This window comes from Bos taurus, chromosome 20 (genome assembly GCF_002263795.3).
Source record: "Bos taurus isolate L1 Dominette 01449 registration number 42190680 breed Hereford chromosome 20, ARS-UCD2.0, whole genome shotgun sequence".
In the NCBI taxonomy this organism is placed as follows: domain Eukaryota; kingdom Metazoa; phylum Chordata; class Mammalia; order Artiodactyla; family Bovidae; genus Bos; species Bos taurus.
Window position 1 is genome coordinate 41,066,693 of NC_037347.1, and position 27,864 is coordinate 41,094,556.

General features: G+C 39.6%; 1 protein-coding gene across 2 annotated transcripts; it reads right to left on the bottom strand.

Annotated features, from left to right (window-relative positions):
- Positions 1-1,109: 1,109 nt before the first annotated feature.
- SUB1 (SUB1 regulator of transcription) lies at positions 1,110-23,003 on the bottom strand. 2 transcript variants are annotated; one of them, NM_001105407.1, is given in 5 exon segments: positions 1,110-4,123; positions 5,800-5,908; positions 16,727-16,849; positions 20,322-20,394; positions 22,957-22,995. In NM_001105407.1, coding segments are annotated over 4 exon segments (384 nt in total). In that variant the 5' UTR covers position 20,394; positions 22,957-22,995; the 3' UTR covers positions 1,110-4,043.
- Positions 23,004-27,864: the final 4,861 nt, after the last annotated feature.

A 27,864-nucleotide genomic window follows, 5' to 3' on the forward strand; every position in this document is an offset into this window, starting at 1 on the left:
TATATGAGAATTCTCTGTATTGTTCTTGCAATAACTTATTTGGGAATTAGAAGGGGGCCAAACTGGAACTTCACATCACTTATGAGACACAGGAGCTACAATACACAGTATTTTAGCTAAGTTCTGGGTTGGAGGGTAGAAGCCCCTCGCATACAGCATTCTGTTATCAAGGTAGGATATAGTATCCAACCGCTGCGACTCAGGGAAAGTACTTATTTTCTACCAGAGTTTTTAAAAGTAAGTGGCCTAAATCATTTCCAAGCTAAAATAAGTTGCCAGACAAAAAAAGTATTCAAACTATCAAGAGCCAGACAGTGAAATAAGGAGAGAAAGGAATGCTTCATTTGAGGCAAAAACAGTAGTCCTTGTTAGTCCAGGACTAAATGGCTATAACGGGAGGTCTGGGAAGATATGAACTCTGTGATGAACTGACATGAGGTCAGGGGGAGTCCTGTGTAGCAAGATCTTTGACACAGAGGGCCGCAAGTCTTGAATAAACTGCTATATTGTAAATAATTCTGCATGATATTTTAACATTTCATGTTTCTCAAACTCCTTGTCTATACCATAACTGCTTTGAGCCATACCACAAAACTGCAAGGTCAGTGATTAACTGTGTAGATTCCAAGTACTATTTTCTTCCTGACTGGATTTTTGAGTCAATGTTTTATTAAAATTTACAGTTGATCAAGTGGAACCTTCAAGAGTTATAAGTAATCTTCCATGGATCTCTCTATCCCAGTGTAAGTTTCTCTAAATGGAAATTTAAACAATGAGAGATCTTAACTAAGCAAAACTACTAATCAAGAAGGGAAAAACAGTCTTTATAAATTAATTATAATAAGGAATAATCAGACCACAAAGCACTCACACAGGTAAAAGAAGCCATGTACACCTTAATATTTTTCATTTTTCCATTTGGGTCAAGTAAATGAAAACAGAAAGGACCTTACCACCCAGTCCCAGAGGTCCTTAGAAGATTTAACACTCAAAGGCTAATTCACATTCCAAAGCATTCACACAGAAAAGGTGTCCTAGTTAACAAAACCTATTCAACAGATAACTTAGCCATTCACCTTCGGGTCTGTGAAACTGGGATGACACAGAGGGCACATTTCTTGTTTTTATTTCAACATTTAAAATATTCACAGATGCAGTATTATATTCATTGACATCTCCATGGAAGATGTACCAAACAAAGCAGACAGGTATTCCACAAGTACAGGATTACATATTTGTTAACCATGTGAACGTTTACCACTAGAGTTTATCTAGAAAAACACCACTTTAAAAAAGAAAAAAAAGCAAAAAGTGTTTTGAGTGTTTCTCTGAATTTCCATAAAAAGTGAGCTGCAAATAATTTCAGGAGACATCCCAAGTATTAGCACTTTTAAATTTCAGAATTTCATAGTACTCTTCTAATATACCCCCATCAGGAACACATAATAGTTAATACTCAGTTCTTTCACTTTTCCCCTCAATAGCCAAGCCAGGATGTACCCTTTTTTCCTGTCTTTCTTCCTAAACACGTTATGCAGAATAGGCTGATCATCACAGCATTTTGACTGGCTAATGAGGTAGGAGCATTCTTTTTTCAAAAGAAGTTCTTAGGCATTTATGAAGCAAAACAAGAACAAAATTATAAGAGTTTTTTTCTAGTGGTTGTTCTTTAAATAAAATGCCAAGAGCCCTGGAAATTGGTCAGATGCTACTTGTAGTTTAAAAAGACATAGAAGAAAAATTCATTAGAGAGGCCCTACCACTGCACACATTCAAGGGCTGGCGTGAATTCAATTAATTTTGGCATCACTAGGTAAGAAACCATTGCCTCAAAATGCCATCCTTTCTTCCTGGAAGAAATTTTACCAAGAAGGTAAAGTTGAAACAGAAAACATTAGCCTATCTTTTCTTTCCAGCACAAGTTATTTTCTCTTCTTTTAACCCAGTTCTCATCCCTTTCTAAACACACACAAGATTGATAATTTCTGTATATTATATATTCAGTAATATATCAAAATGAATTTACCAAGAACCTTACCAAAAATCTGCCAGAGAAACACTCCTTAGGTGAAAGTGTTAATGACAATGTTAAACAGCTAGAAAATGCCTAGGTAACAGATTTCAGCACCATCTCTGTACTAGCAGATTGTTTCAAAATGCACATACCTCCTAATTTCACATAAACCTAGGAAAGTTACTCATTATTCCCTTTTCATTTATACCAAAATCAGAGTTATATGTTCTAACTACCCTTTCTGTATATATAATAAAGAATTTACAAATCTACCCAATTCAGTTACTCTGTTCCCAAATGACGGGGAAGTTTTCAAACAAGTATGATTTGTCTAAAATACGTATTCTGAACACTTTGGTACCTATTATGTGATATAGGCTAAAATATCAGAAAGGAGGATTTATTTCCTCAATTAATGCACATATTAGGGTTACTGCTTTAAAACATTTCTAAAAATATCTTTAAAATGTCAAAGAAACATAGCTGCCATAAAAAAAACTAGTAACTCCATGTGGCCTGGCAGATGGTTTTTGAAATAAGTCCTTGACAATTCTACTATAAAATGTTTTAGACGTAGTAATCAAACTTGGTATTATAGTGCAACTCACTGATATGGCAGTAACCTTTTGCAATTTGCTACCAAATGTCAGAAACAATTTTTCACGTCTTTAAACCTTTCTTTTTAACTGTTCTATCTAGAACTATGTCCTGTCAATGAGATTAAAATATCAGTATGTCATCGTCTAGGCTGAAGAGAATTCCTTCCTCTTCACTGCCCCCTTAATCTGTTACAGTTCCTTTACATTCTAAGGCACACCATGCCCTACTTATTGCTACAAAACCCCTGAAATCTGTGCCTCAGCCTATTTCTGCTTCATCATTATGGCTCAATGAAAATCAATTCAGAGTACCTGCTAAAACTTAGTTAACATTAAGTCTAGAATGCCATTGTCCAGTAGATGAACTGCAAAATAACCAAGTCTACTGAAGCAAAGGCCAAAAATCACAAATATGTGCTCAATATGCTCTTTCCCCTAAAAACTGACATTTACTATGACAGTTAAGCTCAGTGGTATCTCTGGCTGTCCATAATCCATACTCAATGTTATAAAATGTTAGGCCAGTAAGCTTTCATAATTTCTATTAAATCCTAGTCTAATGTAACAATATCTGATTTTATAGACATCATCCCATGGTGAGTATGTATAATAAGTGAAAGCAAATCAGACACCTAAGTTATTATTTTCTGCAGACTAAGCAATAAGATAACTACACAGAATACTACAGGTTATGACATACATTTACTTGCTCAGAGTTTTCAAACAAGCCATGTTGTTTATCAAACTATATCTCCTAATACTTAATACAATAGAATTAGTGATTGTAGTTCTCATATATTTTACTTACAAGTACCTTATTGAGATAACTAACATTTTGACAGCTTCAGACTTTCCAAATTAGCACAACATATTCAAGAGAAAGAGCAAAGGCAAAATGAAAATTGAACATGACAAGATAGTTATTAGAAAGAAACAGAAGTGAAGAAAAAGGGGGAAAGTGAAATATCACTGAGGTCGGGGGAAAAAAAAAATTAAACAAGTCCAGACATCTGATTAGAACAGATCAACTATGAATTTCACAAGTCAAAAGTTGATATATTCAATGCAAAGCAAACCCTTTTGAATGGAAAGGCTGAGCTAAAACTAAAAGGTAGATAAACTGTTATTTTTGGCCTTAAACAGTACCAACTCTTCTGATCAAAGAAGGCCACAACAGTTAAGATTGTATTACTTGATTTTATTTTACACTAGGTGGTGGACACAAAAGCAATCCTCCTTAATAAAACTGACAATTAGCTTCACTCAGAACATTTTTAATAATGCACATTTAAAAAAAAGTATTCATCTTACAAATTGTTCTGCAATCCAAATATACAACAGCTTGGAAAACAATGTTTAGAAAACAAAAGCCAATGTAAAAAGACAGAGTAAAACAACTAGAACAGTACAGGTTTTATATGGCTCTGATTTTACAGTTTTCTTACTGCATCATCAATGTCAGAAATCTGTTCCTTCAGCTGGCTCCATTGTTCAGGATTTAAAGATATACCTAAAAAAATGTTTAAAAATCAAAAGTTGAAAAATCTACTTAAGCTTTCTTGAGGATTTTCTACTTCCAACTAAAATACTGTTTTATCAAAACTGCCATTTCAAATGGCACAATGGCACACCAAGAATCAAATCTCTTACATTTATTTGTCATATTCATCACAATTACCTTTGTAGGTCATCCTTCTATCCAGTTTTACTTTCAACACCACATCCTACATAATGCCTATTACACCCAGTGAGAATAAATAATGATCTGAAGATTTGGCTCACAAACGCTTACAAACTAGCATTTTTTGGCTAGTTTGTAAGCTAGCCATACATGGCCAAGATTATATTTGGTTTGTGACACCCCATTTCTACAACCAGCTGTTTCCAACATTTGCTCAAAATTTCCACAGGAATTCAGCATGAATGACTTTGTGCTTTCTTCCAGAAGCACTCATTTCACTCTGGAAAAGTCCCTGAGACATGGGCCAAACACAACTTCTTAGACCACGCATACTAGGTTAAGAGTGCACTCTGGAGTCATGCTGCCAAGGTTCAAATACCAGCCTCACTGACACTAACTCCATTAAACCTCAGTTTCCTCACCTGTAAAAAGATGCTTATAACGCAAATAGCTGTTGTGAAAAACTCGCCAATGTGAATAAAATCTCAGCGTATCACCTGACAAACATTTTAAAAATTAGCTTATGACATGTTGTTCCTATTTAAGATAAAAAGTATGAACAGAAAGTACTTTGTACTTTAAACTTCTAGTGTTCTATTCTTTGACACATATAAAGAGAGAAACTAGAAGTGGAAGAATTAATAAATTTCTCAGAAAACTGCTAGGAGGCTGTGGAATTAAGAAGAGGGAGGAGAATGTGTTGGGACGACACTGAGGATTAATCAATCACTTTAGTAAATGTTTACAGTAACAAGAAATTTGCCATTGGCTACATTGGGGCAACTTGAATGATCAATCCAAAAGTGGCCTGAAGAAGAAAAGGGTGTGAAAACACTAAGGTTTTAAGTTTAATAAAGTCAAAATTCAATGAGGCAAACATGGTGCTTTTCAAAATGGCATGCAGGCAAAATAGAAAAAAATAAGGAGGCATTTTTCATTAGCTAAGGATCAATCTAAAGCAGCTAACTAGCCAAATATAAGGATTTCTATTGGTACACAAATGTTCTCTTGCTATTTCGTGAAAGAAAGTGTGCTTTTGTGATGATGTCATGCTTGGGACTGGATGAAGCACAAATGGAGGACAAAGTGGTTAAAGGATATCACCCTAGAATATCCTTTGGAGATGAATCAGAAGTCAACACTGTAAATTAGGATTTTCCATTCCTGATGCTAAACTTTCCCAATGTTCCCACTCTAGTTAGGAACTGAGATAATCTTCTTAAAGATACATTCAAATTAACAGTAAAGTGGCAACCAACTGAAGTGATATTAGGGGTATTACTGGGGGAGGAGGAGGTATTTCAACAGCTATATTTAAGACATCTCATAAAGTAAGTTAAATGTCACGTCCAAAAAGGCTACAGAAGACAAAGAGAATCAACTTGAGAATCTTTCAGTGCCAACCTATTCACTGCCAACATTATTTCAACTTCAAATAAAGTCCAAACAATTTCAAGCTTACATAATTCCAATATTAGGACCAAATTTAGGAAATTAAACCTTACCTTTTCTTCCTGGTTTCATTTCACCTTCGGCATCCATCCAATATTCTCTGATATCAATTAAGACTTTCCCTTTGAAGTCCCGAACACTAACATACCTCATTTTCCCAATCTACAATAGAAAAAAAAAACAAACCATATAACAGCTGTTCAACAATGATATCCATATTTATATTCTCACTTGCTGCACACTCACTCTACTTTTAATCACAAAAATAATTACAGTTCTCAATATCAACACTACATCAAAGGAGCTATCACTGTTCAAAAAGAAATCTTTCTAAGAAGATGAAACAAAGTACATCTCACATTTCCAATCATTTTTACATTAAATGTGGGACATACATTAATCAAGTTACTTGGCTTCAAAAGAGAAGGAAATACTGCCACATGGTATAACATGCATGAACCTTGAGATCTTATGCTAAGTGAAATAAGCCCATCACAAAAAGCTTCATACTGGATGATTCCACTTAATATGAGCTACCTGGAGCAGTCAGGTCATATAGAAAGTAGAATGGTGGTTACCAGGGGCTAGGGATTGGGAGGGGAGAAGGCAATGGCAACCCACTCCAGTACTCTTGTCTGGAAAATCCCATGAAGGGAGGAGCCTGGTAGGCTGCAGTCCATGGGGTCGCTGAGAGTCGGACAAGACTGAGGGACTTCACTTTCACTTTTCACTTTCATGCATTGGAGAAGGAAATGGCAACCGGCCGGGAGCCAGCGTGAGGAACTCCGCCCATGGCAAAGGTCATGAGGAAGGAGGCTCGGCATACACAAAGGCAGGATAGAGCCTCAGGAGTCCCCCTGGATATTCTCGAGCATCTACCCCCAAAACCAGAGTCTGCCTACTTTACTGCTTTGTGCTCTCACCTCTGACTTTACGGGGGGCTGTCCCCCACCACCATCTCGCTGTCTCTGAAAAAGAGTTAACTTACAGCTCCAGTTAATAACGTTCCTGGGCATAATAGGAGTGTTTAAATCCAAACCCCTCAGATGACTCTCTAACTTGCCTGACAAGTTTACCCGGACTCCTACAGCTATGCATAGGATTGTTTACAGTCTCCCAACCGCGAGAGGCACGGGAAGCTTAAGATATTCAAATAGCTTAGAGCCTCTCAGAGAGTTAGAAGCTGTCAGAATAAAACTAGTAGAAGATTTCATCGATGAGCCAGTGCTCGCTGCCAAGTTTCCACATCCCGTTTTGTATCCTTGAATGTGTATTAATTAATATAGTTGGTATGTAGAAAAAATAAGTAGTGGCCCTGGTGTTAGCAACTTTAGACCCTTAAGGTAATAAATTCTTTCCTTTGTTGTAAACCCACTGCACCTCTGCCCTATAGGAATGCAACTTTATCTAACACCTTTGGAGGATGGCGCCAAACTTTAAAATAATTACTCTTAGAGAAAATAAGTCTTATGGTTGACAAACCTTTGTCAGAGTCATAAAATGTTAACAGGCCTTCTGGCCAGAAGATGATGTAAATCACCTAAACCATTTGTACACGATAAGTTTGCAGAAAAGAAACCCTGGTTTCGATAAGGATCAAAGACTGATGACGTTGCATGATTTCACACCCCCTATTATCCTCTATGTGCAACTTATGGTATAAAAGCCCCTGTTGAAAATAAAGCTATGGGCCTTGCTCACTGAAGCTTGGTCTCCCCATGTAATTCTTTCTTTCACCTTCTGGCTGAATTTCCATCTGGAGCGCGGAGGCCTGCCAAGCCTACTAATTTTGCCTGGGCATCTAAGATCTGACCTGGGAGGCCTTAGTGTCTCCTCTCCCTCGGGAGAACGGGAAGACGCCTGTGGCCTACGTGGGTGGTGCAAACTTCTTGTCTTGAAGTTTTATTGGTTTTCTGCATAAACCAAGTTATTCAGCCTCTTTGCTCCACTGAATTTTCTCACTGAGCTATCCCTATTTAACCACACTTTATATTTCTAATTAATACTCAATTAAGCTATTGTTTTGCTGATGCCGTCTCCCCTTCGAATTCCCTGAATCCACCGGGGCAGGACCCCGGCAGCAACCCACTCCAGTGTTCTTGCCTGGAGAATCCCATAGACAGGGGAGCCTGGTGGGCTGCCGTCTATGGGGTCGCACAGAGTCAGACACAACTGAAGCGACTTAGCAGCAGGGATAGGGAGAAAGGGGGAGTTGTTATGTAATAGTTTTACAAGATGAAAAGCTCTGGAAATCTGTTTCACAACAAATGTGAAAATATTTAACATTACTGTATGCTTAAAAATGGGGAAGATGGTTAAGTTTTATGTTAAGTATTTTTTTTACAATAAAAATCATGAGAAAGCAAAATCTAGTACAAACTACAACCGAAGGAATCCACAGACTCAGCCAGCTACACTGGTTTAGCAACCATTCTAAATGTAAGAATCCAGAGTTCCAGTCAATGGGAACAAGAGAGCTTTTTCTTTTAGACATTCATTTCAAATGACATTTTAATACACTCTGCTTACAGTCTCAAACTGAGAACTTAGAACTTTTCATAGAAAACTATTTTTCAAAAATCTTCTATTGCTGCTTAACTACAAATGGCACAGGGAAGGAAAAGCTTTTACTCCACAGCGTTTACAAGCACCTTCCAACGTATCTTATGCTGCTGTAATGTACTGTCTAGCACTTAAGCTAAGAAATTACACTTTCTAATCAAAACTTCTACTATCTCTACCTACCTCTTACCCATTTTAAACCTACTCTTCAATCTTACTAACTTAAATAAAATACTAGCAATGATTTTGTGCCTAAGACACATCAAAAAGTTCCTTTCCTTACAAACCTGGCTCCCTTCATTATTAATCCCTTTTATTGGGATTGTGCTAACACAAGTACACACTTATGGCTTTCATCTTGCCTATGATCCTCTCAAGCTGCTTTTTCTTATCTCAGATCTTATTCATTTTGCTTTAGTTTTTCATTCTCAAATAAGTTTCTTGTCCTGTTGGTGTGACCCCTACTTTCAGGGTATGTCTCATGATTTGTGGAGAAAATACAATCCATTGAGTATGGTTAAATGCCTTAAATCTCTTACCCACATCATCATGAATTCATAAGTTCTATACCTTTTGTATCCCATTTCTTGCATATATAGTTGACTCTTGAAACAACGCAGGGGGGTTAATCCAAGCATAAATTATAGTCAGGCCCTCCATATCTGAGGATTAAACCAACCACAAACCATGAAGTATTTAGTATTGAAAACTATCCATGTATAACTGGACCCAGGCAGTTCAAATCTGCACTGTATTGTACATTCTTTCCCTTTCCATTGGTTTCATATCTACCATTTCCAAACATGTTCTGTCTTCCCTTTCTAAAGTTACCAGTGATCTTATTGTCAGTATTAATGGCTTATTTTTTAGTCCTCTTTGTATCCCTACTGCCTGTCATATTGGGTTCCCAACAAACTGTTTTAATGGATGAATGAAATAAGACCAAAATAATTATCACAGTGAAACTCTCAATAGTGATTTATAATATTGACTTCAACGAATTGACTTAAATGTAAAGTCATCTTAGGCACCTATAGCACTGAAGTGAACATCATTTCATTCTGGTTTTGTGGTAAACCCATGTGACAGATGAATAGATATAATTAAAATACACTAAAAACCTCCAAAATTAATACTGATTGGGTAAGTCAACTCTGCATTCAGTGTGGGCTTGAGCAGTAGAAGAGACTGCAAGTGGTGGAATCTGACCTTGAAAAACTACAAGCCATTAATTAGGGAAAAAGTGATGAAATAGACAAAGGAAAGGAGAAAATACAATACTGATGAGATTCAAGGATAGGCTGAATAGATGGAGCGAATACTGAAAAGGACTTGAAATGCCAGTAAGATAGTTCTGAAGCCTTTATATAGGTCTTTGGAATAAGAACCAAAAAAGAAAGAAAAACAAAGGAGAATAACACCACCTTTTCTGCAAATCTTCCTTATATTACTGAGAAATCTGATGTAGAAAACGGTTACAACTTTAAAATCTCACTAGGAAAAAAAGTTAAAGATCAAGACCAAAAGCAATCTACTTTTAAAAAGAGACAATATAAGTATATGAATGGCATTTTACAGTCAAATTAATAATAATAATACTCCGTTATTTTATGTAAACAGCATGGTACAATACAGTTCACACTACACACTGTTGGCTAGCTACGCTAACTTCTACCTCGATCCCTGGAAACTTCTCATAAGCTTCCTCATCCACAATTTCAATGATGTGCATAATCGTTTTTTGTTTGCCAAAGTGAAAGTGAAAGTGAAGTCGCTCAGTCCTGTCCGACTCTTTGTGACCCCATGGACGTAGCCTACCAGGCTTCTCGGTCCATGGGATTCTCCAGGCAAGAATACTGGAGTGGGTTGCCATTTCCTTCTCCAGGGGATCTTCCCGACCCAGGAATCCCAGGTCTCCCGCATTGGAGGCAGATGCTTTAACCTCTGAGCCACCAGGGAAGCCCAAAGATGAACTTAAAGAGGTATTTTCTTCCTCCCAAACATGGCTGACCATCACATATTTAAACCTTTATGATTTTACAATTTGAAGTCCCTAAATATTTTTCAAATAACTTGTGATTGTAATAAATAAATTATTTAAAGTAGGGAAAAAGTATAGATTAATAAACTGATACTAAAATTTGGCAAAAATGCTTCAGAGAACACCAGCACCAAAGAACTGTGCGGGTGAAAAGGAAAAGAAAGCCTGATGACACAGAATGACACTGCTCCACCAAAATCTGAAACTTACTGTAACCAAAACTTACTGTGCATTTTGTATACTCTCCCTTAATAAATCCAGCGTCTACTTTAACACAAATCTCCAAATAAAGATGGACCCTACAGAAATCTGCACTGTGTTTATTCTGTAACTTTTCATTCTCCCAGTCCAAAGCAGCAAATCCACAGTGCACACATTCATTCCAGAGCTTAAGTGATAGACATTACAGGAAAAGAGAGAACACCTTGCCCCTGACATCAGGAATAAACAAAGGTGTCTGCTCTTACCATTTCTTTTCAATACTGTTCTGAAATACTGAATATTATTTCAATACTGAAGTAATAGCAATAAAGTAAGAAAAAGAAATGGATGATATAAAAGCAAACAAAATCATCAACAGAGAAAATTCTAACACATCATTAAAAAATATATACTTAACATTTATAAAATATAGAATGTTATAATTTACATATATTATGTAATACATATATTTTTAGCAACGAATGACTAGAAAATGTTAGGAAACAATACATGTGAGATAGAATCAAAACACACAAAATGCTTTGGAATAAATTTGACAGAAGATATACCAGAAAAATTACAAAACAGAAATTCAAAAAGATCTAAATTAATGGAGAAAGATACCAATATGATCAAGTTGTAGATTTTTTCCAAACTGTTCTTCAGCTTCCCCGATTCTAATCAAAATCCCAGTAGACTTTTTGATAAAAACTGACAAACTGATTATAAAATGTGTATGTAAATACAAAATACACAGAATAGCAAAAATAATAATTTTGCTATTATTGTTTGCTAATAATAATTCTGAAGGTGAAAAACAAGAACAATGTTAAAGGACTTACACTACCTGACTGCAAAATTCACCATAAAAGTACAGTAATTAAGACAGTGTGGTACTGAAGACAGGCATATAGATCAATGGAATACAACAGAGTTTAGAAATAGGTATTTTATATATTTACTGATTTTCTTTATAAATATCCAAGGTGAGTCAACAGGAAAAGAACAGTCTTTTCAACAAACGGTAATAGAACAACTAGATTATCTGTACAGGGGTGAAAAATGAGTCTCAACAACTACCTCACACTACACACAGAGAAAACTAATTCTACTAGTTTTCTAATGAGCAGACCTATTCTATTAGTGACCTATTTCTAATTAGTGACCTATTCTCAAAAAATGAGTATTTAGTATTTTTTTTTTAATCTTGTCTTATGGCTAATGCTTAAAATTCTCCAGGCCAGGCTTCAGCAATATGTGAACCGTGAACTTCCTGATGTTCAAGCTGGTTTTAGAAAAGGCAGAGGAACCAGAGATCAAATTGCCAACATCTGCTGGATCATGGAAAAATCAAGGGAGTTCCAGAAAAACATATATTTCTGCTTTATTGACTATGCCAAAGCCTTTGACTGTGTGGATCACAATAAACTGTGGAAAATTCTGAAAGAGATGGGAATACCAGACCACCTGATCTGCCTCTTGAGAAATATGTATGCAGGTCAGGAAGCAACAGTTAGAACTGGACATTGAACAACCGACGGGTTCCAAATAGGAAAAGGAGTTTGTCAAGGCTGTATATTGTCACCCTGCTTATTTAACTTATATGCAGAGTACATCATGAGAAACGCTGGACTGGAAGAAACCCAAGCTGGAATCAAGATTGCAGGGAGAAATACCAATAACCTCATATATGCAGATGACACCACCCTTATGGCAGAAAGTGAAGAGGAACTAAAAAGCCTCTGGATTAAGGTGAAAGTGGAGAGTGAAAAAGTTGGCTTAAAGCTCAACATTCAGAAAACGAAGATCATGGCATCTGGTCTCATCACTTCATGGGAAATAGATGGGGAAACAGTGGAAACAGTGTCAGACTTTATTTTTCTGGGCTCCAAAATCATTGCAAATGGTGACTGCAGCCATGAAATTAAAAGACGCTTACTCCTTGGAAGGAAAGTTATGACCAACCTAGATAGCATATTCAAAAGCAGAGACATTACTTTGCCAACAAAGGTTCGTCTAGTCAAGGCTATGGTTTTTCCTATGGTCATGTATGGATGTGAGAGTTGGACTGTCAAGAAGGCTGAGCACCGAAGAATTGATGCTTTTGAACTGTGGTGTTGGAGAAGACTCTTGAGAGTCCCTTGGACTGCAAGGAGATCCAACTAGTCCATTCTAAAGGAGATCATTCCTTTCTTTGGAAGGAATGATGCTAAAGCTGAAACTCCAGTACTTTGGCCACCTCATGCAAAGAGTTGACTCATTGGAAAAGACTGATGCTGGGAGGGATTGGGGGCAAGAGGAGAAGGGGATGACAGAGGATGAGATGGCTGGATGGCATCACTGACTCGATGGACGTGAGTCTCAGTGAACTCCGGGAGTTGGTGATGGACAGGGAGGCCTGGCGTGCTGCAATTCATGGGGTCGCAAAGAGTCGGACACAACTGAGCAACTGATCTGATCTGATCTGACCTGATGGCTACTCCAAACAATTTTAATTTAGATTTTAGATTTGTCTTTGGTAAAGTGTACCTGATAACCCAGATCCTTGAAGATTCTAGCAATCTCTAACAAAGTTCCACTTTGGAAGCTATTTTCTAGGCATTTTCTTGGTAAATGAAAAATATAGAAAACATACAGTACTATTTTTAAAATTAAATAAAACTTATTACGAATTTACAAAATACGAGAGTAACTGATTTTCCTTTTAAAAACCCCATCCTGCACCTTTCTAATAAATTATCAAACCATTATTACTAATAAAGTCCTCATTTTATATAACCAATGTACTCACTCTAACGTGCTTTGGATTCAAATTAAAAGTCAGTATTAACCACCAAACATACCACTTCAAGGAAAAAGCTCTAATGGCAATGAAATTAAATGTATTATCTCTTCAATCAATCAATCCTAAAGGAAATCAACCCTGAATATTCACTGGAAGGACTGAAGCTGAAGCTCTAATACTTTGCCATCTGATGAAAGAGTCAACTCATTGGAAAGGACCCTGATGCTGGGAAAACTTGAGGGCAGGAGGAGAAGGGGACAACAGAGGATGAGATGGTTAGATGGCATCAACTCAATGGACATGGAGTCTGAACAAGCTCCAGGAGACAGATGAGAGGACAGGGAAACCTGGTGTGATGCATTCCACGGGGTCACAAAGAATCAGACTCGACCTAGCAACTGAACAATAACAATTCTTAGAATGCCTACACAGACTACTTTCACAGACTAGATCTTGAAAAGTCACTCTGAAAGTAAGGCCTATGTCCCTCCCAGAGGCACTTTCAAAAGAATGAGGAGTCTATAAATAGCCTTTCAGGCTTGAAGTGAAGTGAAGTAGCTCAGTCGTGTCTGACTCTTTGCGACCCCGTGGACTGTAGCCTACCAGGCTCCTCCATCCATGGGATTCTCCAGGCAAGAATACTGGAGAGGGTTGCCATTTCCTTCTCCAGGGGATCTTCCCGACCCAGGGATCGAACCCAGGTCTCCTGCATTGCAGGCAGACGCTTTAACCTCTGAGCCACCAGGCCCTTTCAAATGAAGGTTTAAGAAGTGAACTCACTTTTTTTTGGTGAGATAACCTCCCCATAATAAAAGAACTAGTTTCCCCAGCCTGCTCTAATAGAATAAAATCTCTAAACGTGGGTACTAGTTTATCTGTACAAACAAGGGTAAGGTAGACAAGATAAAATCCACTAAGAGGCTACAGAGGCTCTATTATTATCCAAGTACAAGTAGGCATATAGCTAACAGAACTGATCAGAGAAAAGCCCAAGATAGTTGCCAAGTAAATACTTGAAAGAAGTCTGTATCTTTAGTATAAACATTAAGTTGAAATATTCCAAAGTAGTCCTTCATTCCACACAGGAGGAAAGGCTATGAAAGGAAGTGATACTCTCTTGCAGATTTTACATTTCATTCTGCCCCTTAAAATAGCTTTCCAGTGCACTTAGGAGAAAGTTCAACTCCTAAAAACGGCCTCCCAGTTGGAAAGCCCTGCAAGAGCTGACCCTTCACCTTCTTTACCAACTAGACCTCCTACCTACACTCTCAACCAACCTTCCTGCACAATCCAAGCTCCTTCCCACTTCAAGGCATCTGCACAATGCCCTCTACTTTGAAAATGCTTTCCTCTCCCCCACACTTGGCACAGCTGGCTGCTCCTTTATGTCGTAAGCTTCAAATGTCACTTCCTCAGGAAAGATTCTGAGCATTTTCTCACTCATAATCATCTGCACTTTTAACTTCTTAGCCCTTATCATAGTTTTAATCATATTATCTACTCAAATAAATGAGGGCCCTTTCGTAATTCTTCCTTACAAACAGCAATTTATGTTCTCTATCAAATTAGTCTACTCCTAGTACCTCTAAAATATACAAAAGTCAGAAGACTAAAGCCCATAAGTAAATAATCTGCACTTTGTCATTTTTTTACATAATTTTTAATTTTAAAATGTATGTATTTAAAATGTACAATTTGATTCAATATTCAGACACTCAGAGTGAAAAAACTACTAGTATATTCAGGCTAACACATTACCATTTTTTGCATGACTGGTACATCTGAAAATCCACTTGCTGCTGCTGCTAAGTCGCTTCAGTCGTGTCTGACTCTGTGCAACCCCATAGACGGCAGCCCACCAGGCTCCCCCGTCCCTGGGATTCTGCAGGCAAGAACGCTGGAGTGGGTTGCCATTTCCTTCTCCGATGCATGAAAGTAAAAAGTGAAAGTGAAGATGCTCAGTCGTGTCCGACTCTTAGCGACCCCGTGGACTGCAGCCCACCAGGCTCCTCCGTGCATGGGATTTTCCAGGCAAGAGTACTGGAGTGAAAATCCACTTAGTACAGTTCAAATATTCAATACAGTGTTAAGTACAGTTATCATGTGCCTTATTTCTTAATCCAGACATATAATAAGGCAAAACTGAATAAAAACATCCAATTTCTAGTTTCCCATTCTCACCTTAAACCTGGTACTCTGTCTTTCAAGGACATCACTAACTTTTCAAAAGAGTGCACACACACACACAAGCCTCGCTTTCTAATAAAAACATGTTTGCATTCTCATCTTGTCCAACCTTCTGGCTTCAACTAATACTAACATCTTCTTATCTTTTTTATGTTCCCACAAAGCACTTACTTTTTTCTTGCTCCCATTACCACACTCTTCTTACTTTCCTTCACCTTCTCTTACCTATATCCTCTTTTTCCTTCCATCCTAAGTTATCACAAGACACGTACTCAATCCCCTCCTCTTCCCCCTCTGGTTTATGCTTACTTCAGTGGAAGGCTTCAGTCAACCATACTAATGTTTCCCACATGAACATTTCCCAACTAAATGCTCCAGGTGGTGAAGGAAAGACACTTTACCACACTTATAATCAGGTCCCAAAGGCCAAACTTAACCACCTTTGCCATTTGTCAGTGAAACCATCTCTACTATCTCAAATTTGAAACCAGTCTTCACTGATTGCTTCATTCCTCCAGTCCACTCTTCCTCACTAGCTCTCTTAATCATCACTATTCCATCTGCCAGGAAAACCATCTAAGCCCTTATCACCTCACATCAATTTATCATCACTGCCTCTCCCATAAATCCTTCTTGTATCACGATGCCAATAACAAGTCTCCCTAAAACAAGATAAGAAACCCAAGGGAAAAAGCTGTATCAGTAATTTCATCAAAGCCCTCTAATGCATTTCCCTCACTACTCAACCTTATTTCTAACCCCCCACCCCACCCAATATATAAACAGAAGGCTCATTTTCTCATTTACCTTTTCTGTTATCAAGCCAAAATTAGGCAGGTCATATTGCAGTCTCCCCTCTAGTAATGTCCTATCCACACTGCACAGCCCAATGCTAGACCTACCTCCTCCAATGTGCTCTATAAATGTGCAGTTTTCAATCTTTATTTTTTTGATTCCTCTAACTTTTAAACTCCCTGTGTTTTAAATACAGAAAAACCACAGAACTCTAGATCGTAACAAAAATCTAGCATCATATAAATTGCTTTCATTTCTACCAACTTCTTCTTATATTTCAAGGACTATCCTTAGTCGAGAGAATAATATACAGAAGAGATTAGTAGGCATTATTAGATGAGGTATTTTTCATATTCTTCAGATCAAGTTGGGTAACACTTCTTCTGGATTAAGGAAATACCAGTTTTACCTGAAACATGTTATCATCTCTGCTGCTGCTGCTCTGCTTGGAGGATGACAGCGCTCTGGAAGTTTCACCAGTTTTTTGCTTCTTTACAGGTTTTTCTGGAGCAACTTGCTTTTTCCTCTTTAGCTTGAAAGAAAAACAAAAATATGGTTAAAATTTGCATAAGAACAAAACGTATCTCAGCTTCAGAAGATTGCATTACTTTTTAAGACTTAGAGGATCAAAAGATTACCTTAATAAAAAATCATAAATATATACACAGGCAAGTTTTAAGTTTTCCCTGACAACAGAACTATGCAACTAACATACCACTGTTATCTAGTACAATGTTTTCAAACTTTTGGGCTTCTTGGAAAACCAAGATACTTCAGGCATTAGAGTGGTATTCACCAGACCAACAGTTATATTATAGATTGGGATCCCACATAATATTTCTCTGTGAGGAAAAAAAGACTGAGGGGGGCTACTGTTGCTTTTAAATGCACTTAAAACTTTTGGAAACCACAAGTCTACTAGTTATTTTTTACAAAGAAAAACATACTAATTAGAAAGACAACAACCAATTTATGATTATTTATGCCTGCCTATTCCAAAAGGGACTGGGACTTCCCTGACGGTTTAGTGGTTAAGACTCTGTGATCCCACTGCAGGGGGCCAGGGTTCAATCCCTGGTCAGGGAACTAGATCCATCCCACATGCCATAACTAAAAAAAAGAAGAAGAAAAAATTCTGCATGTCGCAGGAAGACAGAAAATCCCAAGTGCCACAACTAAGACCCACTGCAGCCAAATATATAAAATACTTTAAAAAAAAAAAAAAGGATGAGAAAACCAAAAGGGACTTAAATTGGTTCAGGGAGTTTGAGTAGGGAAAGCTAAGAAAGCTATTTTGTACTGGAGACCAGAGGTCAACAACTCATCACAAAACTTCCTCATCACAAAAAAATCACTTTAGACAGCAATGTGTTAGACCAGCATTCAAAATCAAAACATTTAAAAGCAGCATTACTGTAAAAGCTTTTTATATAGACTCATTATTTTAAAAAAAATGAGTCTATATAAAAAGCTTTTCATGTTCAAAAGCAGAGACATTACTTTGCCAACAAAGGTCCGTCTAGTCAAGGCTATGGTTTTTCCTGTGGTCATGTATGGATGTGAGAGTTGGACTGTGAAGAAGGCTGAGAGCCGAAGAATCGATGCTTTTGAACTGTGGTGTTGGAGAAGACTCCTGAGAGTCCCTTGGACTGCAAGGAGATGCAACCAGTCCATTCTGAAGGAGATCAGCCCTGAGATTTCTTTGGAAGGAATGATGCTAAAGCTGAAACTCCAGTACTTTGGCCACCTCATGCAAAGAGTTGACTCATTGGAAAAGACTCTGATGCTGGGAGGGATTGGGGGCAGGAGGAGAAGGGGACGACAGAGGATGAGATGGCTGGATGGCATCACTAACTCGATGGATGTCTCAGTGAACTCCAGGAGTTGGTGAAGGACAGGAAGGCCTGGCGTGCTGCGCTTTATGGGGTCGCAAAGAGTCGGACACGACTGAGCAACTGATCTGATCTGATCTGATCTGATAGACTCATTATCTTGCCTGGAAAATCCCATGGACGGAGGAGCCTGGTAGGCTGCTGTCCATGGGGTCACGAAGAGTCAGACACAACTGAGCGACTTAACTTTCACTTTTCATTTTGATGCATTGGAGAAGGAAATGGCAACCCACTCCAGTATTCTTGCCTGGAGAATCCCAGGGACAGGGGAGCCTGGTGGGCTGCCATCTATGGGGTCGCACAAAGTCGGACACGACTGAAGCGCCTTAGCAGCAGCAGCATTCTCAAAAAGAGCCAACAGTCCATGAAAATCGATAGAGTTCCCAATTCAAACAGTAGAGGGCAGTCATGTTCCTTGAAGTGAAGTGAAGTGAAAGTGGCCAACTCTTTGGGACCCCATGGACTATACAGTTTGCGGAATTCTCCAGGCCAGAATACTGGAGTGGGTAGCTGTTCCCTTCTCCAGGGGATCTTCCCAACCCAGGGATTGAACCCAGGTCTCCCGCATTGCGGAAGATTCTTTACCAGCTGAGCCACCCCCTCGTTCCCTAAACCCAACACTGGAGTGGGTAGCCTATCCCTTTGCAGGCTGGTGGAGCTTCCAGACTCAGGTGGATTTTCCTGACCCAGGGAATGCAGGGGTCTCCTGCACTGCAGGCAGGTTCTTTACCAACTGAGCTATCAGGGAAGCTCCTTAGTTCCTTAGTGGAAGGTATAAATTATTACTGTTTTACCAAATTATATGATACTAGGCAAAATAAAATGTATATATTTATGTACACAAACTTAAAGAGTGGATTCATCTAATGGAAGTACTTGCATGATTAATGGTACTATTTGGGATAAATAGCAAAAATTAGCTCACTAAGCAATTACTCTTTTTATCAGTTCTGTATAGTCCCTGTAGACTGGTGCATTCCCTGCACGTAAAAGCTCAGTAAAGAATCTGTTAAATCAATGTGTTCAAATGATATACTGTGTGCAAATTAAAAACTAAAAGACATTTCCTTCTCAAATATAGCTATGCATGCTCTTTGAAGCTTTTTTCAATCTTCCAAGCGAAATTATGATATGTATTTCAAGATTCTCATAGAAGCTCTCTTTTAACTAATACTATTAACTGAGCTCAGAACACAACTATGTAAGCTACTAGAAGATAAAGGACAGTTCTGTGTGGAAGAAGCCCTCACTACAGTGTGAGATGCTCAGTTAAGCAGAATGCACAGTTAAGCTTACAGCACAATTATCATCTAATGCAGAAAAACTCTTTTCTATCAAAATGGGTAATTTCATGCTAGCTTTGCTGAGTGCTGATTTAACTAAAAGGAGAGGATCAGAGTAAATAACATTCTAATTTAAAATGTACCAAGCCAAATTTTATGTAATCTTCAGAGGCTGGATAAACAAGGCTAAGAAGACTATCAAACCGATACCTGTTTTCAAAAAGTTCATATAATATGGCTCAACTACTATACAGAATGGGCTTCCCAGGTAGAAAATCTGTCTGCTAATGCAGGTAGAAAATCTGCCTGCGAATGCAGGAGACTCAAGTTTGATTCCAGGGTAGAGAAGATCCCCTGGAGGAGGAAATGGCAACCCACTCCAGTATTTTTGCTTAGAAATCCCATGGACAGAGGAGCCTGGTGGGCTACAGTCCATGGGGTTGCAGAGAGGCAGACATGACTTAGAATGCACAAGCACTATAAAGAATACCTACAGTTGAAGAAGCCTACTAAGCAATAGCTAATAGTGGCTTTGGCCTAAACTTAGTGCTATTCCCCCGGGGTCTAAGGTAGTGGTTGTAAGGCTCCTAAAAAGCCTCAACAGGAAACTTTGAAGTCAGAAAACTTGCTCAAGTCTGACTTCAGGGCGTGGCCTGCATGTATACCACAAGCATCTAGGCATTTCAGTCAAGTGGGTCAGGGGCCACCTGCACTTTCAGAAACATCCATCCAGGCTCTCATTTTAGGGTTCCGATACACTTTGCTGTCCTTCAGAACCAATACTGCTGAATTAAGTATCACAAAAACAACCTGGTGTAGTAATAGTCACCTTTTTGTCAACTTCACTGTCAGAATCGCTACCAGAAGAGCTTGAAGAAACAAGTTCCTTTGACTTAGGCATTCTGAAAGAAAAATACATTATGTAAATAATTCATAAACTTTTTCATTACCTTCAACTTAACTCTCCCCCAAAGAGTCAAGAAGTTCCACAGTTCATTCCACCACTGTGTGGCACTGGAGTTGTTACACTGAGCACATGCTATAGAAGTTATGCTCTAATCTAAAGCTCTTCCATGTTGAAAATAACATGCAGAGGGAAGAGTTCTAAACCCAGCAAGGAACTAAATGTCATACACATCTCATACTCCTACATCTCTTTCTTTCTCAAAGTCAGTGGGTCTTTTCATACTTCATTTTAGCAGGGTTAGATGCTTATGGATAAGAGTTAGATGTTTACAGATAGAGTAAATTGCAAAGAGACAGCTGACAGCAATCATTGTCAAACCAGGAAGAAATATGAACAATTCTCAGTATTGCTTTATATTTCCTACCAATGAGACTTACATACAATTATTCATTGCAGGAATTAATCCCAATGTACACATAGCATGGTGGACAACTGTACTATATAGCTGTCTGTATCTAATTAGTTTTACCATTATAATCATACTTTTCATGTTCTGTATAGGTTAATTTTTTCGTTTTGACCATTCCAATCAAACGAGCAAGTTCTGATTCAAAGTTATACATAATTAATGTTCACTTACATTTCACACTGATTTTCTACTCTGAAATATAACTAAAATTTGAAGAACCTGCTTACGGGAGGGGTAAATCCTTTCCTCCAATTCCTTCTATGACCCTAGTTCCCTAGATTTTGGATATCCCCCCAGACAGAGGTACATAGGCTAGTGTCTTCCCTGTGGAGTTTACAGAGTGCTTGAACCTAAAGCAGAGTCTTGTGCCTCTATGTTTCCCAAATTTCAAGGAATTTCATGCTGTACCTCTTTTCAAAGCACTTGTAATACCAAGTGGTAAAACTCCATATATTTTCATAGCAAGTATCTTTTGCTCCCTACACCTCCAATTCAGAAGAGACTGAGCCCTATTAATTTCTATATGCCCTCAAGGGCCCAATATACACAACAGACACTGTAAATGTTTGCTGAATAAATGAGAAAAAAAAAGACTTCAAACAACTATAAATAATTCAACTTTGGACTAAACTTGCATAGCAATGGCATTCAATGTGTCTCACAAGAGGAGGTCAAGGTAAAAGAAATGGGCCATCCCTACTCTAGCCACTAAATTCAAAAAGCTCAAACCATGCCACCCAGCCATGTTGATTTTAACTGGCAATTTCTTGACAACAAGAAGAGTAAATTCAGAGGAGAGCCAGCAACGTTTACAACCACATTTTATACATTAATCCAGTTACTGCTCCACTTTACAGCCTCATCTCCAAAATCAATGTAGTCGTTTCTGTATGCTAGCTGCTAATAATGCCAAGAAGCTTTTTTTTAAGGTAATTAAATTGAACATAACCTATTTTTCACTTTGAAACGGTCAAGCATAACTACACCATCTGCTCATTAAAGGTGCCCGGGGTGGCTAAGATCATTTCAAAGAACCACCTCGTGTTTAACCCAAATAAGTCCCTCCGTCATGAAAACCAGGTAGTGGTAACTAAACTATTCTTTGAACTACTAACAAAATATATTTTCACTTTTACTTAATGAGCCTTTACTGTTCGGGAGCGGGGAGTGGGGACGGCGTGGCTCGTAATTCAGGCAAAGTAACACCGAAAGCGCTCGTGCGGAATATACAGAAATAACAAAAACAGCTTAAAAAAAAAAAAAAAAAGGAAATCGATCTTTGATAAAGGCCTGGGGGAAGAAGGATTAGAAAATAAGAGGTAAAGATAAACCAGAACTAAAGGGCACTAGAATTCGGTACAACACGAGGGTGGTAAGCACCCAAACGGGGGAAGCGGGTCCCGGGATGCCAACAAGCCGCCCGAACCCCGGGACTGGCGATGGCTGGGGCGGTGGGAGACAGGTTGGTCGGAGGGGGCGTAGGAGGCGGCGAAATGCAGAGGAGACGGAGTGGGAAGAGGAGGGACTTGCACCAAGCGCCATTTTCTTCCCTCGAAGAGCTCACTGCCCCCCAACACACCAGCCGTTCACTCCTCCACCCCCGGACTCCACCGCCGCACCCCCGGCCTCCTCCGACCCGGTCCGCTCCCTCCCGCCCCTAGAGCGTCCCTGCTCCGGGGAGAGGATGAGGACCCCAGAGACGCAGGCCCCGCACGCGCCCCCGCCCGGGACCGGGCCGCTGCTGCATTGTCCCGGGGGCGCCCCGGGCCCCTTCCCATGGCTCCTCGGCCCCGCCCGGCCGCACCCGCCGCCCGAGATCGCCTCACGCGCTACCCAGGGGCCGTTCCCGGGAGCCAGCTTCAGGCGCCAAGGGGCCTGAAATGTGTGGGGCTCGTAGTCGGGGACGGAGGAGAGGGTCCGGGAAGGCCGCGGAAGGGAAGGGGGCGATCAGGCAGCGCCGCCATTTCCTGCGGCCGTAGCCGACAAGGAACCCGGGCGTCAGGCGGATAGCGGCCCAGCTGGGAAGGTAGGGGTCGGCTGAGCGGTGCTTCGACGGGTAGGAGTGGGGGCGGGGTCCCGTGCACTCACGCTCCGCTCCAGTAGCCGAATTGCCTCCTGCTCTCTCACTAGCGACTGACAGAGAAACGGAAGTGACGACAGCAGAGAGACGCCGGCCCCGCCCCGCTGAGATTACGCACACGCGATGGGGCGTGGCTTCCTCGCCAAAAACCGACACCGAAACCCTTTCCAGGGCCTTAAAGGGCCCACCCCTCATCCTGAAGTGACACCGGGAAAGATGCAGCGGAGATTGGATTTGACTGTGAGTGAAAGAGGGGACGAATTAAACATGAATGACGAGCACCGATGGTTTTTCCAGTAGTCATGTATAGATGTGAGAGTTGGACTATAAAGAAAGCTGAGCACCGAAGAATCGATGCTTTTGAACTGTGGTGTTGGAGAAGACTCTTCAGAGTCCCTTGGACAGCAAGGAGATCCGACCAGTCCATCCTTAAGGAAATCAGTCCTGAATACTCATTGGAAGGACTGATGCTGAAGCTGAAACTCCAATACTTGGGCCACCTGATGCGAAGAACTGACTCATTTGAAAAAACCCTGATTCTGGGAAAGATTGACGGCGGGAGAAGAAGGGGACGATAGAGGATGAGAAGGTTGGATGGCATCACTGACTCAATGGACATGAGTTTGAGTAAACTCCGGAAGTTGATGATGGACAGGGAGGCCTGGCGTGCTGCAGTCCATGCGGTGGCAAAGAGTCCGACATGACTGAGCGACTAAACTGATGAGCACCGGGCTTTGCACTTGTTCCGTACATGTTTCTTGTATTAAAGTGAAATGTCTGAAAAAAGATCTGAAAAAGTACAACACTTCTGGCCCATTTTCCAAGAAATGATCCTTGCCCACTACCCCCTACTCTGGTATTTGATCCAGGCTGGTAGAATTCAAAGGAAGGAAGCCACAGTCATAACGTTTAATTCCAGAAAGTGCAAAAAAGTCTTCCCAGAAGTCCTTACCACACACCCACACACTTATTCCTAAACTGAAGTTCTGGGAACTCCCTGGAAGTCCAGTGGTTAGGACTTGGCACTTTCACTGCCAGATGCCTGAAGTTCAATCCCTGGTCAGGGAACTAAGATCCTGCAAGTTGTGGGGCAAAAAAAAAAAATGTACCTAAACTGAAGTTCTGCAAATGTGAGTTCACAGAAGGCAAGAGATATCCGTGCCATAAGCAGGAATATGACTCATAGAGTCTTTGAATCTATATTTAATTAATGCCTATTATAGCCAAGAATACATATTCAACACACATTTATCAAGCATCCACTATGTTCCAGGCACTGCAGTGAGGCACTTCACATATAACACTCGTCCTAATAAGCACTTTCCAGTGTAGAAATGATTGTTCTCTCCATTTTATAAAGAAACCAAGGGTTTACAAGGTTAAATGAGTTCTGCTGTAGGTGATACAGAGAATGAGTCATGAGTCAAACCGTGGATGCTGCAGGCTGAGGGAGACCTCAAACACTCTAGCCCACTTCTATGCATGCAACATCAGGCTACATGACTACTTCTTAAAAATGAAATACTTGCTGTCTAGTTCCTTTTATGCAAAGCACAAAAAAAGCAAAAATAATCCATAGCGATCTAGGTCAGGTTAGCCTCAGGGGACTATCACTTGGAGTGAGTATGAAGGAATCTGCTGGGATGCTGAATATATCTTGGTCTGGGTAGTAATTAGATGAGCACTGTTCAATTGCTAAGTCATGTCCGTCTCTGTGACCCCATGGACTGCAGCACTCCGGGCTTCCTTGTCTTTCACTGTCTCCTGGAGTTTGTTCAAACTCATGTCCATTGAGCCGCTGATGCTATCCAGTTCATCCTCTGCTGCCCTCTTCTCCTCTTGCCTTCAATCTTTCCCAGCATCAGGGTCTTTTCCAATGAGTTGGCTCTTCACATCAGGTGGCCAAAGTATTGGAACTTCAACTTCAGCATCAGTGCTTCCAGTGAACTTTCAGGGTTGATTTCCTTTAGGATTGACTGGGTTGATCTACTTGCTGTCCAAAGGACTCTCAAGTCTTCTCCAGCACCACAGTGCAAAAGCATCAATTTTTCAGCTCTCAGCCTTCTATATGGTCCAACTCACATGTGTACGTGATCACTGGAAAAACCATAGCTTTGATTATACAGACCTTTGCTGGCAAAGTGATGTATCTGCTGTTTAATACGCTGTCTAGGTTTATCATACCTTTTCTTCCTAGGAGCAAGCATCTTCTAATTTCATGGCTGCAGTCACCATCCACAGTGATTTTGGAGCCCAAAAAAATAAAGTCTGCCTCTGTTTCCACTTTTTTCCCATTTATTTGCCATGAAGTGATGGGACCGAATGCCATGCTGTTCGTTTTTTTTAATGTTGACTTTTTTTTTTTTTAGAAATTCATTGAACACATTTTTATTGAGCACCTACTATGTACACCAGCCACTGACTCAGATGCTGGTGGTACAAATACAGCAGAAGAGAAAACAGACAAAAACCTCAGCCCTTACAGAGCTCCTGAAGCTTACATTCCTGTGAAATTAAGGCAAGAAAATTAATCCATGGAGAAAAGGACAAGTTATGAGCCAAAGAACAGTTCCTCTGAGGAGTTACAAAATGGATCCCTATTCTTGAAGTCATAAAGAAACAATGAAGTCCCTATGGGGTCAGTCAAAAAGACACGGCCCTGCTGAGCTCCCTGACCCAAGTCTGAGAAAGTAAGGGCTCACATTCTCCCCTTTACTACAATCTAAGGGTGGAGGTCAATGCACCGTGATCTCTAGGCGGTCCACAAGGCCATGTAAGAGTCTTATCTCCAAACCAGAGGAAAGCAATGGTCCTGCAAATTTGTTTCAATCAAGACAAGAGTCTCTCAAATATGAAATTCAATGAAGATGAACAAAACTGTAAGTAATAAAAAAAACAAAAGAACCATGAAACAAAAATTGTTCACAGCATGATAATTGAGAACATAGAAAAGATTTTTGCCTAAGAAAATATTTAATCCTTAGCCCAAAAGTAATAAAATAGAAAATTACTATGAACTAGGGTGGCAATTTTAAATACACTCAGATAATTTTGATTTTAAATGTTCTGCTTTTCTAAAGTAAGACAAACTTGAAAGTATTTAGTCAAACTTGGTTTTCTGAAATGGTTTAATGTACAAGCCATTTCTTGATTGTCTCCTAATGATTTATTTAGTACCGTCTGAGCTCCTGCATCCTCATTGTTTAATCAGGCCCCAGCCTCTTAATATTCCACCAAGCCTGGACTGGTTTGGACCCAGACGTGGAACAGAGTGATTCTTTTGATGTTTACATGTATCTGTGTGTCTCCATTTCAAAGTTACGTGTACATGGTTTAGAAGAACTTATTTTATAAGCACTCCACTTGGGAGACACACTGAGATTTAATGAAAGCCATATTCTCCTAGATAATGATGGTCTGTGTCAGCGTCTCACCTGAAAGGGGTATGTGGAAGCTCAGGGTTCATATGTTGGTTGTTCTGGTTTTTATTTGCTCGATTGTGCCTGTAATCATATCATTCAGAAACCTAAAGTGCAGACGCATCTTGCTCCTAATGTGTCGTGTTGAATCCTACCTAACCCCATTTCCACAGCTCCCTACTGTGACTGCGTTCAAAAATACTCCTCTGTCTCCCCACTGAGATGCTTACAATTTAGTGCCTCTTAATAAGCAGTGGTTCTACTGCTTGATTGTAAATTGCAGTTGTATTTCTACTGAGTAAAGGAACCAGAGGTACAACACTGTGAGGATTTCCTGCTACTTACCTGGTTTTGCTTCCAGCTGTGTGAATATTTGGTTCTTGCTATATTGTATAGTAATAGCTTTCCAAACTGAAGATTCGTGACTAATTTTTTGGTATGGGTGATGCTGGACTCTTTATCATTTGAAATGTTATTCTACTTTTACAGTAAAACCTCACTGATTCCTCCTGGAATTGAAGATAATGACTTAAAGTTGAAGAGTTTGCTAAAGCAAATTAATTGTACATAAGGAAGCCTGATGGGTCTGAACTACTTAAATGCTTTTTAAAAATCACCCTTTTTCCACTTGATATGCATAGTTTCTAATCACTCTCGTCAATTATATTAAAATACCTTCCATGACGATCTTTATGTGGCCACACCTTTATTTAGATGCACTGAATTTGCGCTTTATACCTGATAGATATACACACATATTTAATGGAGGATTTAAATTGTTTTTTTAATTTATGAACATTTTTCACCTAATCAAACTTGCCTTGCCATAATGAATTTTTAATTAACGATGTTTTATTGTAGCTTATTTTTCTCTCAGTGCATCTTGCTGAGTCTGAGTCTTGCTGTAGTCTGTTTCCATTCTGCTTTTCAAATTATTTCTTTCATTTACAGTCTCTTAAAGCCAATGAGCCCTGTTCTATTTTGTGAAGGCACAAAGACTTCTAGGAAACTTGTACAATGAATGTTGAGTTTCAAGCCAGCTTCTTCACTCTCCTCTTTCACCCTCAGCAAGAGATAGGCATATATAGATGTAATGCATGCACGCATGCATGCTAAGTCGCTTCAGTCATGTCCCACTCTGCAACCCCATGGACTGAAGCCCACCAGGCTCCTCTGTCCATGCAATTCTTCCAACAAGAATACTGGAGTGGTTTGCCATGCCCTCCTCCAGGGGATCTTCCCAACCCAGGAGTCAAACCTCCATCTCTTCTGTCTCTTGCATTGGCAAGCAGGTTCTTTACCACTAGCACCACCTGGGAAGCCCATTCAGATGTAAAATTTCATTTGATACTTGGGTATTTTACAATATATAAAATAGACTTCAATGAGAAAAATGAAAAAGTCAAAAATAAAAATATGAAAATTAAACTGTAAAAAGATGAAACTCACTCAGGAACCACTGTTCCAGCATGGTAGCTTGCAAGCCTGGAGTTTACA